Consider the following 17516-nt stretch of genomic DNA (forward strand, 5'->3'; position numbering starts at 1 on the left):
GGCAGCCTCAGACACAGCCAGCTCTGCCCCAGCTGAGAATGGGGACAGCAGCCCAGGGAGGGGACAGCCTGCTGCACAGCTGGACGGGACCAGTGTCAGGCCCCCACTCAACTCTGAAAGGGAGGAGCTGTCTGGGGCAGGTTCCCAGGGCACAGTCAGAATTCAGGACCCTTTCCAATCCTGGAGTCTACAATTCTGGAAATTTCTAAGAAATGGAGAAGCAGGGAGAAGCTTTCTTTGACTAACCTTTGGTACTTTCAATGTTTATCATCAGGAGTTGGGAGCCCAGCCATGTGCTGGGCTTTACATATCTCATCGCAACGCAATCCCTCCAACCCACGGGGGGGCGGTGTGGAGATTCCCATTTCTTAGATGAGGATGCCAAGTGCCCACGACTTGCACTAGGCTGCTTAGGCAGGCGGTGGTGAGTAGGTCTGTCCAGGCCTGCCTGCCCCACTGCCCTGCTCCTTCTGGGGACGGTCATTTCTCCTCATCATTGCGCCTGGCTGGGGTATAACCTTCTGAGCATCAGATGAAGGCTGAGGCCCTCGCCCTGGGCACATGGATAAGTGCCCATTCCCACGGCATCCTGCATATGATTTCAGGGATTGACGGGCTCCCAGAAGCTCATCCATGGATGCCAAGTTAAGCATCCCAGCTTCCTGGAAAACTGGGACAAAAATGGCCCTGAGGGACCATCTTGCATGAGCCCCCAGGGATCTGCTGGGAGGTGGAGGAGGGGCACGAGTCAGCCCCCTGCCTCTGCCAGGCTTTGTAAGTGGTGCTTCTTTTGGAGGCAGCACATGGACTTCTATTTTTTGACCTACTCAACAAAATGGAGACCATTTTTAGCTCAGCAAGCTGCAGGGCATCACAATTAGCAACTGAAAATTACACATCTTGCCAGTCTCCCCTCTGTTGGCTGGAGGAGAGAGAAAGTGTTCCTGGGGGGAACTGGGTGCCAGCCCTGGCCCACACCCTGGTGGGCCACTTAACCAGGAGGGCAGCCTTTGGCCGAGATTTCAGAATGAGTGCATTCAGGGGGCTGTCTCTGGTTTCATCCCAGTTCCAGAAAAATCCAGAGCTGGTGGGAGCCAGGCAGGAGCCCCATCAGCTCTCAGAGGCCACAGTTAGGGAGAGACCCATGCTGGCTGCTTGAACCAGGGCCAGCAACACTGGAACCCAGCTCGGCTGGGGACCTCGGGCAGCTGAGGCCAGGCCTCCTGCCCCGTCTGCACAATGGACCCAACCACCCTTCTAGGGCTAACTGTCTGGTTCTCTGATGTCATTTGCACTGGGGTGGGGTAGGAGGTGGGGTGTTCCACAGAGCCCTTGCTCTTTGACCGACAGACTAACCAATCATTCATTCATTCATTCACAAATGGCACCAAGGACCTGCCTACACACTGGAGATCTACCAGTGAAGGAAACAGGGTCTCTGTCCCCACTGAGACCCCCGGAGCAGGCTGTGGCTGTCACGCGTGATGACCACACAGACGAGGATGTGATGTTAGGGGTTAGAAGGAGAGCAGTGCTCTGGAAGAGGAGAGGGTCGAGAGAGCAGCTGCCAGACTGAACTCAGACACTCCTAAGGCAGAAAGCTCCCTCCCGGGGGCCCTCCTTCCCCTCCCCAAACCCCAGCTTTCAGAGCTTCCTAAATTTGAGCTGAAATGTGTGTCTCTTAAGCTCCAGAAGCCCTGGTCCTATCTGCTGGGACCACATGCTGAAGATCTGGCTGCACACGGGCTGGGTGGAGGCCCGGCCACCCCATGAGCTGGGAGCCAGAGCCCTCTCTGTAAAATGGCACCTACAGCAGCAACTTCACAGGCAGCAGTGAGCACGGCTGGAGGCCACCATGCTCCAGACATGCTTAGTACCTGCTGGTTTCAGTGGAGTCAGAACTGCAGGACACTGACAGGCACTTGGGATACCCGTCCTCCAGGTTACCCACCGCCTTCCTAGACACAGTTATGGCAGCTGGTACTGCCCCTATCCTGATCCCGCCTCTGAGGCCCTCTCCCCTCTCCACAGCCTGGGCAGCCACGGGGCCCTGGTGCGGCCAGGAAGAAAGTGGGGAGAAGCTGCCTCCTCTGTCCAGGCATACAGATCCACTGGCCCGGCTGCACTGCCCTGTCCTGGCAGGTGGCGCTCAGAACTGGCTCTGGGGACTTCCCTGGCAGTCCGGTGGTTAGGACTCTGCTTTCACTACCGAGGGCGCAGGTTTGATCCCTGGCTGGGGAACTAAGATCCCGCAAGCCTTGCAGTGCGGCCAAAAGTCTTCTAAAAAAATTTTTTTAATAGAAGAATGGCTCTGCCTTAGAGGTGGCTGCTCTGCCCGGGGTGGGGAGTGGTAGGGGTGACATGCCCTCTTTAGTCCTCACCCCTGTACTCCTGTGGCCATGCCAGCAGGGAAGAAGTCTTCCTGAGGGCACGGCGGCCCCATCCTTGCAGGCGGGGCCGCAGGAGCACCCTGCAGCTCCCATCCTCCCAGCCTGATGGGCCTCGGGGGCAGGAGGGCGAGGGGTGACGTTTTTCACATAAACCAAGCTTCAAGAAACCGTACTCGCAAATGCCGGGAGGAAGAGCCACATTTACCTTCGTGTACGCTTGGGGCCACCAGGGCAGGCCCGGCCCCGGTGGAGGGCTGCAGGCCGGGCTCCAGCCAGGAGGTGGCTGGCCTGGGGGCCAGAGCCACGCAGCACTTTGGCGCCTTCTCCACAAAGGCCCGGCCTCCAAGAGATGCTGAACAATTAAAGCTTTGTTACAGATGCATGATTCATTTTTTTTTTCCTTCTGAATTCCTTCCTATTACCAAATCCTATGTGAACTGACTACAGGAATCTTGCCATCTCCTCCTCACACTCCTAAATACAGATTCTGCCGCGTTGGGGTTTCCTCCTCCTCCTGTTCTGCCTTTCTGTCCAGTCAGCTTCTTCTGGTGGCTGCTCAAGAGACAAAATGTCACTGTGCGCCAATAACCATCCCATTATTGAGCCTTGAGAGGCCCGAGGAGGAGCAGGTAGGATTTCAGAGAATCCCTGCCCTCTCCCCACAGGGCGGGCTGCTGGCAAGCCGGCCTCCCACTCAGGGCCCTCAGGGCAGGGTGAGGGTGCCCGGGGCCTCCCCTTCCCCCCCTCCCCCCACACCCCGGCCTCAGATTCCACAGGGGTCACCCTGAGCTCCTGCATGCGGCCGGGTGACCCTCAGACTCCGTGTGGAAACTGACACAACCTGGGGAGGCACTCCTGTCATTTCTGGGGGTTCCAGCAAGGTGCCACAGAGGAGGGCGGGCTGGAAGGCAGGGCGCAGACCCCCCCACCTCAACTGGAACTGCACCTCTGGGATCCCCTTCCTGTATGGGGCATCCACTTAAGGCTGCTGCTCATAAGTGTGCTAAGCAGAATCTGGGGCAGCCAGAGCTCCCACCCACCAGAACCCCAGGTTCCAGGCGGGAGCATCTGACCCAGGCTCCCCCTGCTCCAGCCACAGGAGCCAGGCAGGACCCCAAGGAGCGGCAGGGCGTGGCTGTGAACGAGCAGGATGACAGGGGGCTGCGTCAGAGCTCAGGGTCCTTCGGAGGCAGGGAGGCTGGGCCCCTAGGGAGGGAGGGGGGCAGGGTCCGAGCCACGCTCAAGCCTTTCCAGGAGTGAGTAGCAGCCTCTACTCCACCCGCCAGGCTGCGTCCCGGGGGTGCCAGGGTACAGAAAAAAGAACGTATAGTCCTTTTATTTTTAAATGACATCTAATTAGGCTGAGCAACGATTTTCCTTTGTGTTTAAAAACAAATAAAAATCAATTTCCTTCGCTTGAATTTGTCATCCTCCTGGCAGACACCCAGAGTGGCAGCCCTGGGATCCCGCTGCACTGCAGGAGCTGGAAACTTCTGTACGCTAACCTGCTGGTGGAGGGCAGCAGGCGCCCAGCTCCCTGCTGGGCCTGGACAGAAACAGGACCAGGACGTGCGTCTTGACCCTCCAGCAGAAACATCTCCCGCTCCCTGTGCACGTTCTCTGTACACAAGCAGCTTTCCTGCCACATGCCCTATGTCCCCTGGCCCTGGGGGCTGGTAACCAGGTGTCTAGCCCAGCCCCCAGGAATACCAGCAGCACAGCTGCCCGCATCCCTCCCCAGGGCAGTGCACTTCCCCGCACACCAACCTGCACACACTGCTGGCAAGGCAGCTGTCACCCCATTTTCCAGACAAGGAACAAAGCCCCAAGGGTTTAAGTCATCAGCCTTAGGCCTTACAGCTCCAAAGTAGGGGAGCTGGGATTTGAACCCTGGTGTGTGTAACCACCACGATCTGATAGGAAACCCAGGACCATCAGCGCAGGCTCAGGAGCAGGAAGGGCAGGTGCGAGGCAAAGGCAGGTGGAGCCGGCCAGGGTCCCCGCGAGATGGGCAAGGCCTGGCCCAGAAGGAGCCACCTGCTGGCAGTGTGCAAGGTGAGGCCAGCAAGCGCAGCATTGTGGGGAGCAGGGCAGGGTCCAAGGGCCAGCTGTGTACGTGTCCGCACGGGGCCCCTTGCTGGACAGCCCGATCCAAACCCTCCCTGAAACAGCTCAGCAGCCTCACTGCCAATGAGTGACACTCACAGGGGGTTTCCACCTACTGGGCTGTCCTACACATCCCCACAGGGCCCGCCAAGGCATTATTGGCCATTGTCCAGATGAGGTGCAGCCCAGGAGGCGAAGGACAGCCCGAGGCCACACTGTCTGGCAGGGCAGAGCCAGGAACAGCCCACGGCTCCTGCCTGCAGGCTGGTTCTTTCTGCCAAGAGTTGAAAGTGCAAGGCAAACTGCCAAGAACACACCTGCCCCGCTGTGCCCAGGCAATGGGGCCGGTACCCAAGCACAGGGCAGGGAGCTCCTCTTCGTGGACCAGAGACAGGCAGGATGACAACTAGAACTTTCTACAATTCCTGACATGTGGTTCAGACCCAAAGAGACGAGTGGCAGAAAGGAATGAAAATACTGCAGGGCATTCTCTCAAGACGTGGGAATGGAAACATGGAGAGAAAAATGCATGAAATCCCACGGCCTAAAGGCAGCACGGCATGTTCTTCCATCCGAGAGCACTCATCCACATTGTTCATACATCATATCACCAATGAAACCCTGATGGAGTACCCAAACAGAAATGTACAGGTGACAGAATGATGTGTCTGGATATTAATAAACACAGCTGGATATTAATAAACAAACGATGAACCAAAAAAATTCACCCACTTGATTAAAAATACTTCCCTAAATCATGTTTGTGTTCAAGTAGCAATCAAAACTCCAATTACAGACACATCAGAAAAATAACCCTTATAAGAAATCTCCTCATGAAAGTCGACATGGCCAAAGCTGTACTCGGAGAAAAATTCATGGACTTCAGTATATTTTAAATAAACAGGAGGAAATGAAAACAAACTAAGCACTTGATTTAAAAAGCTAAAAAGAGGGGCTTCCCTGGTGGCGCAGTGGTTGAGAGTCCGCCTGCCGATGCAGGGGACACGGGTTCGTGCCCCGGTCCGGGAGGATCCCACGTGCCGCGGAGCGGCTGGGTCCGTGAGCCATGGCCGCTGAGCCTGCGCGTGCGGAGCCTGTGCTCCGCAACGCGAGAGGCCAGAACAGTGAGAGGCCCGCGTAACGCAAAAAAAAACAAAAAACAAAACAACAACAACAACAACAAAAAGCTAAAAAGAGCTTCTAAACAAAACAGACATACAGCAAAGCAAACTAGAGGAAGGAATTACTAAAAGATAAATTAGTGGATTTAAGGAAAGGAAGACAGTAGAACTTGCTGATTACATTCAAGAGCTGATTTTCTTTTGGAAACACAAATTAAAAAGATAAACCTCTGGCAATTCTAATCAACAAAAGGATGGAAGAAAGGAAGGAAGCTGGCAGACAGGGAGAGAGGGAGGGAAGGATCGAGACTGGGACGGGGGGAAAGGAATGAAGAGAGGGAGAAATGCAAAAACAGAGGAATGAAAAAGAGACTCTAACCACAGATGTGGAGAAGAAACTTTAAACGAATAGATGATGTAAATCTGTGCTAAAAGGTCTGAAAGCATTTTGAACTAGGATGTTACCTACAAAATACAAATAACCGAAATAGACTAAAAATGTTTAGAACGCAAGAAGACCAATAAGCATAGTACAAATTAAGTAAGCTGACAGCCAACTAAACCTCAGAGAAAAATAAAAGCAAGCCCCGGCTGAGCCAGTTTCCAAAATGAATTACTTCAACCCTTGAAGAGTAAGATAATTTTATATGATATTTAAACTATTTCGACTACACAATTCATATTGAAAACCTTTCCTATTCATTTTATGAAGCTAACATAACCATGATTTATAAATGTGACAAATATCTCCCCTAATAGAAAAGTAGGTATAAATTCTTACCTATGAATATACATGAAAAATACCCCAAGCAATATATCGGCAGAATGAACCCAGCAGCATTTCAAAGCACAATCGAGCCTGACCCAGTGGGATTTATTCCAGAAACAGGATGATTTAGCTCAGAAAAGCTAATAAGTCAACACATTAATAGGTCCCAGGAGGAAAGGCATTTGATGATTCTGCTATATACAGGAAAGCCTCATATGATATCCACTCTTGGTGTACACGCTCAGCAACTGGTGTACACGCTCGGCAATTGGTGTACACGCTCGGCAATTAATGTAGGAATGATATGTACCTCATGATGAAGATTATGTATTTGAAATTTAGGGCCAATTTCAGACTTAACAGTAAAACATTAGAGGCCTCCTCATTAAAATGAAGATCAAGCCAAGGACAACTGCTAGAGATGTGGGGACATATGTATATGTGTAGCTGATTCAATTTGTTGTAAAGCAGAAACGAACACACCATTGTAAAGCAATTATACTCCAATAAAGATGTTAAAAAATAAAAAATAATTAAAAATTAAAGTTGCTTTGTACCTTTCAGAAAACACACTAAGATAAGAAAATGTTAACAAGATACATGAGAAATGAATTAAATTCATTCCTGGGTTTTCCAGGGAGCCCAGCTGAAAAATCTGTTCAAAATACTGAGAGCTTAATTACCAATTACCTAACATACATTTTTTAAAGATCGCTGTCTTACCTATCAACCTCGCCTGGAGACAGGTATTCCCATCCCCAAAGACATCCCAACTCAGTCCATGTGGAGTGCGTGCTTTCACCCCAGCGGCAGAAGGGAGGAGGGTGTGTGTGAGCCAGTGCCTGTGTGTGTGTGTGTGTGTGTGTGTGTGTGTGTGTCTGTGCGTGCGTGCGTGCGTGCGTGCGTGCATGCCCTGGGGCCTCCCAGCTCTGCAGGTCTCCCAGCCTCTGGGCAGGGACATGTTGCTCCCAGTGGGCCTGCTCTGCCACTCAGGTCAGCCACCCGGCCCACAGCCCCCTTACTGGCCACACACCCCTGACACCACAGCATTCTGCCCTCTGGGCTGGGCACCTCTAGGGGCCTGCCACCCCTCTTCTAAGGAGGTTGCATGGGGTCCTGGTGCGCACAGGGTGGCCAGGTTCTGGGGTCGGCCAGCCCCAGAATGAATGTCGCCTCTTCCTGCTCTGCTCAGGGTGCTGCCTTACACCTCAGAGCCTCAGCTTCCTCTTGTGTCACTGGAACAGCCACCTCGTGAGGGTTAAAGGAGACGCGAGAGCTGGCTCCAAGTTCTCTGACTCACACTCACCACAGGGGGCGGCTCGTGCGGCAGCCACACTGACCTTTGGGGAATGCCGTGGGCTTGGCCCCAGCCAGGCAGGCCGGTGTGAGCAGGACAGTGAGGGTGGGGTTCTTCCACTGGAGGCTGAGACACAGGGCAGTGGGTGTGCCAGAGAAACCCCACCGGCTGGCCGGCGACCATGAGGCCACAGGGCCAGAGCTCTTGGGGGCTGCAGGGCTACAGGGGGTGAGAAGCAAAGAACCACGGTGGAGGTCCCTGGCTGCTTTCCTCTGGAGACCCCGGGGCCACCGTCCACATGCTCCCACCTGACCGATCACCCAGGGCCCTCCAATCTGTCTGCCTCTGCGCTCCCCTTGTCCTGGAACCCACAGGGCTCCAGCCAGCCCAGAACCTGGCACAGTGGACATCCTGGGTAGGGGGCCAGCTGTGACCCCTGACACCCTGGCTGAACTCAGGCAAGCCGCAGCACCTGTGGGCCTCAGCTTCCCCACGTGTAACACATGGAAGCAGAACTAGGCAGCCTCCGTGGGCCATTCCAGCCCTCGTGTCTGTTTCTTCCCTCCCTCACTTATTCAGTCAACAAACATCCCTGAGGTCCTACTGATCTGTGCTGCACACCTGGAAATGGAAGAACCCATGGAGCTCAGCGTGTGCCACTAGGGGTAGAAGTAACACCGCAGTGCAGTATGAGAGACTCGGGATTAGAGGTCTGTGCTGGCTGGGTGTTGAGGGGGCACAAGGGTGGAGGGACTATCTCTGTAGGGAGAAGTCAAGGAGGGCATCCTGGAGGAGGTGATTTGGAGGTGGGCTTCCAAGGATGAGCAGGGGGTTTCCAGTGGGTTAGGTGAAGGAAGAGCAGGGAGATAAAACAGGTCTCCTGGCTGACCTGTTTTTATCAGGACTGTTTGTCAGGACTGTGACACCACAGTCCTGACAGACCAGCCCTCTTCTGGTCACTCAACAGCAGCTCCCCAGAGGGTGAGGGCCAAGGAGCCCAGCACTGTGGAGGGTGCAGGCAGCTTCCACAGGTACCTCAGCTCCGTCTCTCAAGTCAAACCCTACCCATCCCAAAGCCAGTGTGTGACTCCCCACCCCCAAGCAGCTCTCCCAGATGGCCTAGCCCGCAAAGTCCCTGCACCACTGTGGTCCCTGTGCTTGGTGGGTACGTGACCTACAGGTGGTACTGCCCCCAATGCTCCTGAACCTCGGACGGGGACGGCAGCCAGGTCGACACAAGATGCTGTGGCCCCCCACCTCACCTTGCCTCCCCCGGTGGAGCTCACACGAAGCTCCTCCAAACCCAGCAGCAGGCAGGCCCAGCAAGATGAGGGCGTGGTGCCTGGACCAGGCTGTCCTGAGCCAGCAGGTACAGGTGTAGGCGGCGTGGCCAGGAGGCAGCAAAGGCTTGCAGGATGGAGCAAGCTGGGGCTCCAAATTAGCACCCCAGGCCAGACTCTCCCCTAACTCCATACACCCAGCCAGTGCCAGGTGACATGGCCCCGGGGTGTCAACCTGTCCCACCTCCTCCCCGACCACCCCCTGCTCCACCTGCATCCTTTCCCGCCTCTCCTTCCCGGAGTGGGCTGTCTCCTCTCCATCTCCACACCACAGCTCCGCCGTCGGCAAGGCCACCTGCTTTACCTTCAGAGTAAATCGACCCTTCTCTCCTCCTCCGCTGCCACCTCCCTGGTCTGAGCCCCTGGGCCCCTGTGCTTACGCTCGCCAGCTCTGCTCCTGACACCGGCCTCCAGTCTGGTCCTCTTCGAAGCCTTGCCTGACCTCTTCCTGCTGTGCTCCTCTGCTCCCACCGCCACGTATCTCCCTCCCTTTCCTCCAGCAGGTCCTCAGGCTGAGGCGTCCCCTGACTGCCTCACCCAAGGCACAAACAGCTGCCCCACACTGGTGGTCAGTGTGCTGGGCACCAAATGTGTTGGACCCCTGCTTGCCGGGCTGAGCAGAATTGGCATTACTGGTCCCAGTGAGACTGAGTGGGGCCCTGTGACTCATCTGGCTCAAGAGCAGTGAGTAGAAGTGATGTGTGGCACTCTGAACTGGGGCACTGAAAGGTTAGTGCAAGGGCCTCTCTCCCCCTCTGCCATGGGACCTGTCAGCCCAGGCCCTTGAGTGAGGAAGCCTTGGAGCAGGGCCCCGCCAAACCATGAAGAACTCGCCGATAAGTGAAAATTACAACGTGTTGTTATAAGCTCCTGGCTTTGGGGGTTGTTTGGTTACCACTGATAACCTAAACTACCCTGCCATTGATATGCACCCTTGATATGTTCTATTCCTCTTTCCTGCGTTACTTTTTCTCTTTAGCGCTTATCACCACGTAACATTCCATATTCCATTTCTTGATTGTGCTTTTCTTTTCCCTCTCTTGCTAAAAGGTGAGCCATGAAGACAGGGACGGTGGTGTCTCTGGTTCCCTTCTGAATCCATGGTGCCTGCACACAGCGGGTGCTCAATAAATGTGCAATGAATAAGTGAAAGAACGAAGGACTAAATGAGTCCTGCTTCTTGGGCACAGCCAGGCCCAGTCAGCCCACCTGTGGTCCCCTTCTGTGCCCCACCTGCACTGAGCCTGAGGTCTCGGGTCTACGCCCGTCAGCTCCAGGCTGAGGGCTTAGAACAGCGGCACCTGAATCACATTGCCTGACTGCCTCAAAGGAAGGGTTTGAGCCATGGAAATGCAACACTGCCTCATGCTCGGGATTAATCCAGGACAGGTTCTCAGCCTCCCTTCCTGTAGAAAGGAAGCTGCCCCTCACCTTGAGGTCCACACCCCTAGAAGCCCCAGGCTGGGCCTCACTCTCCTTAAATACACAGGTGTCTGTGGGCCCACACAGGCACAGTCCTGCCCGCCCTGCCTCTCCCTCTCTCTCACACACACACTCCATATATAAACATGCCCACATTTTCACATACTCTCACTCTCGCCCACACATCACACATACACACCTCCCACGTGCCCAATTCATTACAGACCTCCTCTCCCCGCACCTCCTCCAGGGCAAACAGGTGGTTCTATGTTCAAGTCCAGAAAAGGATCCACTGTCGTCTTGGCGCTTATAAGCCTGCCTGTGCCAGTCCCAGGGCAGCCACCCTCCTGCCGACCCTGTCACTGGGGCTGCTGTCTCCTGCCTGTCCGGCCCTGTCCACCCCACATGGGTCCCTACCAGGTGTGCAGGTGCCACGCGGCCACAGACCATCACCAGCGTCCACAGGCCGTGCCAGGAAAGGCAGTAGCAGCCTGGGCTGCCCATCCGTTCTGAGCCCTGGGCGCAGCCCACCTGACAGCTGGTGTCTCAGTGGGGACCCACAGAGAGAGTGGTTCCCAAGGGCAGGCTTCCTCCAGGCCTGGCCAAAGATGTTCTCAGGATGGCCACACTCCTTGTCCGGAGGTCAGGACCGCTTCCCGAGCTCGGCGGCCCAGGAACCCCTGACCCCCGCAGTCCGACTGTAACCAAGGGGTTGCCCTGCGAGCTCGTCCACGTCACCGCCTCCGCGACCCGCCGCCCCGGCACCTGCCACGCGCCGCAGCCCTACCTGAGGCTCCAGAAACATCCTGGCTGCCTGCTCCCAGCGCTGTCTCCCGGCGCCCCGGGCGTCCCGCGTGCCGCCGCTTCTCTCCCCGCGCGCCACTGCAGCTCCAACCCTCCGCCCCGCCCGCGGACTACCCCACGCCCGTCTCCTCCCGGGAGGCGGGGCCCGGCCAGGGCCGGGAACGCTAGGATTCTGGACGGGGCGGAGGTGAGGTGCCAAGGGGTAGCGAGGGACGGGGTAGGGCCGAGGGACCTCGAGGCAGGGCCAGGGGCGGGGCCGGAGCATCGTGGAGTTCGAGGGGGCGTGGCTCAAGGGGCGGGGAAAGCACCGGAGGGGCGGGGCGCTGCTTGGAGGGCGGTGGCGAAGGTGCAGGGGTTGGGGCGCCGGGAGGGGCGCGGCGTGGGCAGGGCGCACAGGCCTGGCGCTGGATTTGGGGGCGCTGGGAGTGCAGGCGGAGCGGGCCGTGGCGTCAGGACGGAGGCCATGGCAGGGTGTCGGTGCTGGGTGCGCCGGGTGGGCTTGCGAAGGGGCGCCGTGTGGGTCGGGGCTTAGCGCGCGGTAGGAGCAGTCGTCCTGGTGAGATCCAGCTAACGGAGAGCCCCGTGCGCCCCCATATCCTCCCTCGAGCCTCTCTTGCCCCTCCCCGACCTCACCTCATCGTAGAGGTCCACTACAGAGCTACGGCAGGTGCTTGGCCAGCGTCTGGCTTGAATGCCTCCCCTTACGGGGCTCTCACTTCACACAGCTCTGGCCTCGAGCGTCCCACGGAACTCTCTGTCCTTCCGTTTCCTTGAGTGAACACAGGGGACACGGCAGCTGCTTTTGTGGGAGGACTACTCTAAGACACGGCGTGGGTCGGACCTGGCACATGGCACAGCGAGGCGTCCTCCCGCCCCCAGGAGCCCCGGCGCTCAGAAAGAATCCTGTCCGGTGACGGATCTTCCCCTCCCCCGCGTTCCTGCGTTGCCCCCAACCCGGACTCTGAGAATCTGAAAGGAAAAGGTGGACTGAGGGAAGAGCGCCCTCTCTGGGAGATCTAGAACCAGAGGGCCCAGAGGCTGAGTGGGGAGAGGGAGGGGGTGGGATCCGGAAGAGCTCAGGAACAAGCCCTGGGGCTGGGATGGGGAGAGGTGATGCTGTCAGTGTCCAGGCAAGTCCCAGGACGCCGGCCCCCAGCAGCCCGTGAGACAGCCATCTCTCTTCCCAGCTACCCGTTCTCCTTTGCCTGTTCTCTCACCAGTAGCAAGATTGGCCCTGAGGCTGAGTCCTGCTGGACAGCTATTTCCGTCTTGAGGAATTAGGGGTTGTGCTGAGTCTGTTCACCAGCCTCCTCCAAGAGAATGCAGGAGTTTGGAGACAGCCGTCCTTCTCTTGGAGGTCTGCCCCCACCCCACTTTCTCTACTAAGACTGGAGCCCAGGTCTCACTGCTCCAGCACCTGCTCCTGTGGGTGGGCAGTCAGGAAGAGGGGGACAACATTAGCAGAAATGGCCAGGGCTGCAGACTGCTGGCACATCAGCCCCCCAAGTTTCCACACTGTCCGTCTCCCCCTGCTGCTTCTGCATCTCATTTCAGGCCAGTCAGAGGACGCAAAGCTAACACTGGCCTCTGCAGGGGACTTGTGGAACCAGGACCAGCCTGGGCCCTTGGTCCTGAGCCCACCTGGCCACTCTTCCCCTTCAGACAGCTCCACAGTGCCAAGAGGGGTGAGGGGTTTTGCCCTGAGGGAGCCTGCCAGGCACCTACCCCTGCTGCCCTCAGCCCTACCCCACAGCCCTGCAGGACATCTGGGCCCTCAGGCAGCCACAGTATTTCCTCAGGAAGTCCATGTGGGCAGTTAACACCCTGTGCACCCCGAGCAAGACTTCCCCTCTGCTTCTCTAGATGTTATGGCCCAGAGGAGGTGGCTAGGCCGATATGCAGCACCACTGCACCTTTCTGTACATGCTCACTCACAAATTTCACAAGCATCCCTAAGAACCTTGATAAGGTAGATGCTTCCCCAGGATGAAGGAGCACCCTCTGCCAGTAGTGTCTGCAGTGGGAATGTCCTCACAGACACAGGTGGTGCTCTCTCGCCTTTGCTCACAGGTGTGACCTCAGCATTCATGTGTGTACATGGACTACATCCACATCCCAAGGCAGCAGGGAGATGGGCGTGCCAGGGCTGTTCCCTGCTAGGGTGCTCCCCTGCTTGAACCTGTGGGTGGGGCTGGGCGTAGAGAGCAAGGTGCAGCAGGGAGGACTTGTGGGGACCGGCACAGGAACACAATGACCTTGCCAGAGCTGGCTTTAGAAAGTGGAGAAGGAACCAGCTGTGGTGCGGCCAGCAGACATGTGCTGGGGGCTTCTGGAAAGATGAGGCACCCCAGATGATGTGGGCTGGCCATGAGGCCAGGAACAGTGCACCCATCCCGTGACCATGAGAGGATGCTCTGAGCAAAGAGCAAGGAAGCCTGGTTCCAGAATGACAGTAACCCTGGACATCCTCACAAGTACGGACACCTGGGACAGACGGGAAACTGGGACAGGAGGCTGGACTCACTGCTACAAGCTCCTAATCAGTGTCCTTGCTTCCACCTGTCCTGCCTCAACACAGCAGCTGGATTGGCCCTGTTAAAACCTGAGTCAGGTCCTGCCCCTCCTCTGCCCAGACCCTCAGTGAAATGAAAGCCAGGGTCCTAGTGGCCCTGCAGGCCTCATTGGCCTGCCCCCATTTGAAACCTCCCACCTTCCACTCACCTCTGCCCCCGCCGGCCCTGCATGTCTGCATGGCTCTCCCACTTGGGTCTTAATGACGTGTCACCTTCTCGGTGACATATTTACAGTGTTAACCTCCACTCCCACACTTCCTCTCCCACTGAACTTTCCTTCTCATGGCTACTGCAGTTGACATATTCTTTCTACTTCCTTATTTGTTAGTCTCCTCTAGGGAGAATTCGAGCTCCATGAGTGCAGGGCCTTTGTCTGTTTTGTTCACTGCTGTGCCCCAGTGACTGTGACATGTTTGCATATGGCGGCACTTGACACCTATCTGTTGAATGAATACGTGTGTATGTATGTCTGTGTATAACCGTGCAGATATAGATATAGGTGTATGTATCTAGTATAGGCCTCATATCCAGAATATATAAAGAACTCATAAAAATCAAAAAAGTCAGAAGACCCAACTTTTTAAAAATAGGCAAAAGACTTGAAGAGGTACTTTACCAAAATGGATATCCCAAAGGGTGATACACATAAGAAAAAGCATTCATTAGTCATCAGCGGAAGGAAAATTAACACCACAGTGTGATACTGCTGTATACCCACCAGGATGGCTAAAATGAAAAGGCAGAAATATCCAAGTGCTGGCAAGGGTGTGGCACAACGGAAACTCCCAGCCGCTGGTGGTGGGCGCTGAACTGGTAAAGCCACGTGAGAAGATGGACCCATAGTGCCTACAAAAGTCAAGCATATAGAGAGCCAGAAACTCCTCCCTGGGTGTAGACCCACCAGAAATGCTTACATACTCACACCCAAAGACCCATCCATGAGTGTTTATAGCAGCACTCTTCATAATGGTTCTAAACTGGGAACCACCCAGCCACCCTCCACAGCCAGGAGGTGTAGTCACTCAGGGAGCACCCCACAGCAATGAGAATGAACGAAGACAGCCACACACAAGGAGCAGTCTCAACCACCATCACGTGGAGCAAAAGAAATCAGGCGCGAAAGAACATCTAATCAGGATCCTACGGGGCTGCTGGGGCTGCGGCTGGGTGCTGGTCACCCACGTGCTCACCCCGTGAAAAGTCACTGAGCTGCAATATTTATGACTCATGCACTTAGCTGTATGTACATTACACTTCAAAACAGTTTATGTTTTAAAAAAAGAAATAACTTCCCAAGCAGAGCCGGCAAAGCTGTCTGAGCCCCAAGGCCCTTCCAAGTCTGCTGTGAGCCACAACTCAGAGAAGCCGAACTGGGGAAAGGAGCATTTTAAGGACACTGGTGGTCTCTGCCTCCCTCTCCTCATTACCCTCAAGACCAAAGGCCCCTCTGGTAAAAAAAAAAAAAAAAAAAAAAAGCCTTCTCCTTCCTTTAAAAAGGTACAGCCTGCAAGGTTTTAGTTTTGGAAGATGGAAGGTGGCTCCTTCCTTAAAAGGTACAGCCTGCAAGGTTTTAGTTTTGGAAGATGGAAGGTGGCCTGATGTGGGGTGACCAACTTTGAAGAACAGAGGAAGCAGGAACCCAAGTGCCCACACAGGTGGTGCCCACACCAAGCATCACGACAAAGACCCTGCAGAGGCTAAAACCTCGGAAGCTAGGGTTCCAGGGCAGGGGGGTGGGGGGCAGGCTGCCAGAAGGCGCAGGTGAAAGTCTGATAGTATCTGCGGGACCACGCAGGGGTGAGCACCAAGGGCGGGGGAGCAGGTTACGTGCAGTCTCTGCTTCCTGCACGGACTCCCCTCCCCACGCTGCCCAGCTGGGGCCACCCTCCTCCGTCCCCACCAGCCACTTATCACCCAGGGCAGCCATGCAGGCAGAGCTTCGGCTCCAACTCTGAGTGCGATGGATGAGGTGGGCGCCTCTCTTGAGTTATCATTTCCTGGGTATAAAGCAGGGTTCATGACACCCAGCTCACAGGATGGCTGGCAAAACATGAAGCCAAATGAATCAAGCACCTGGTGAGCCCTAGAGACTTCTCAGTTTCTAGTTCCGAGGGCTTGAGCTGTCCCGAGGCTCTACGCCTGTCCTGGGAAACAGCCTGGGCCGCCTGCACTCAGCAACTGTCCACTGAGAGGCCCTCTCCTGTTGCTTCCACGGCCCCCCAAGAGTGTTCAACAGGACCCGGCTGGGACATGGTGTGGCCTGAGGGCCAGTCAGCACTCTGGGTGGTCAGGCTCGCCCTGCGGCAATCACACCCATGCAAACCCGTGAGCTTCAGGGCACATGCATGGCCGACACCCTGGGGAAGAGCGAAGCGCCAATCCTACTCAGCTGCTGACCCTGTCCCCGGGCGACCTGGAGCAGTTGGGCACAACGATGTCCACCGAGGAACACACACGGGTCTCTGCATTTCCCTAACCCTGTCTGATTAACACTCCCTTTTGGAGAATAATGTGGGAAGCAAACAAATCATTATGGTTTGAGGTACCAGTGAAGCACAAGGTACAGAGGAGAGCAAATGGGGGGACAGCTGACCGTTCTGATGCCCCCCCTCATATCACAGAGGTTACTGCTCTGCCTTAAGAAACAGCCCCCAGCAGGGCAGGGTCCTCCACGAGCCTCACCCCATAGCCTCTGCTTGTCCCCCACTGTAGGTAGAACTGCCCGCTCACCCCGGGGGTGTCACTTGCTGCATGCGTGTAACCGGGCGTGTAACTAACCGTGACTAACGGCACGGACTGCTTGGGACAGCGGCCACTTGCTGCACCCGGGCCCCGTCATCACTCTCCCGTCAACAAGCTGGGAAAGGAGCAGGTGGAGATGGGACTTCGGCTGGCCACACGGCTGTGTGGTCCCTGCAGCACGGCCCTCTCCACTGTCCCAGCTCTCACGCTTCCCCCACCAGGCGCAGACACCAGTGGGTGCGGTAGGGGTACCGCAGAGCCAGGTGGGCTGGGTGGGGACGGTTCCCCAGGGGCCTGGCCAGACCCAGAGGGTCCTGGGGGCTAGGGAAGGGCCTGGGTGGCCCTGGCGAACAGGGCTGGGAGGATGCAGAGATTTGCTGCGCGGGGCAGGGGAGGGCCGTGCTCCCACAGAGGGCGCCAGGAGGTGCCGGACGTTAGAGAAGCAGCCCTTTGGAAGGGGGATTGGGCGCATCAGGAGAGTAATCCCTCCCTGCTAGGTGCCACCTCCGCTTCCAGAGAAGGAGGAAACACAGGTGGGAGGAGGGTCTTCCCTCATGCAGGTGAGGTCCCTCGGTGGAGGGAGGGAGGGAAGTGGGGAGCCTGGGCACGAGCACGTCTGGGTCCTGTCCGCCCAGTGAAGGGGGCAGTTCCTAGCAACGCCCCTCCCTGACCACACCCCCCTGAGTCCTGCCGCCCCTTCACACTGAGTGCCCACCAGTCCCGGCTGGCAGTGGTGGGCAGAGCACAGACCCGAGCCCACTGCACAGAGATCACCAGGTAGAGGTGGAGCGACCTGCCCAGGGCGGCCTGCAGGAGTCCCTGGGCTGGTGCCCTGGTGCCTATATGGGGAGTGGGCCAGGATGGGGGGCGGGGACGCACCAGCACCAGGAGGGCTGCCCAAGGCCACACTCCAGCCCTTTCCACAGCCCACCCCGAGGCCTCAGAGAGGCCA

The 17516-nt window shown here is 56.6% G+C and overlaps 1 protein-coding gene across 1 annotated transcript in view; it reads right to left on the minus strand.

The window, feature by feature from the left end:
* Positions 1–11321, minus strand: part of RASGEF1A (RasGEF domain family member 1A) — a 39411-nt gene extending 28090 nt beyond the window's left edge. The window contains exon 1 of the mRNA XM_007451158.1: positions 11233–11321. Coding sequence (XP_007451220.1) covers positions 11233–11250 — 18 coding nt within the window. The 5' untranslated portion in view covers positions 11251–11321. The remainder of the gene's footprint in view (positions 1–11232) is intronic.
* Between the last annotated feature and the right edge of the window lie 6195 nt (positions 11322–17516).

This window comes from Lipotes vexillifer, unplaced genomic scaffold, assembly GCF_000442215.2.
Source record: "Lipotes vexillifer unplaced genomic scaffold, Lipotes_vexillifer_v1.1 scaffold1309, whole genome shotgun sequence".
Classification (NCBI taxonomy): domain Eukaryota; kingdom Metazoa; phylum Chordata; class Mammalia; order Artiodactyla; family Lipotidae; genus Lipotes; species Lipotes vexillifer.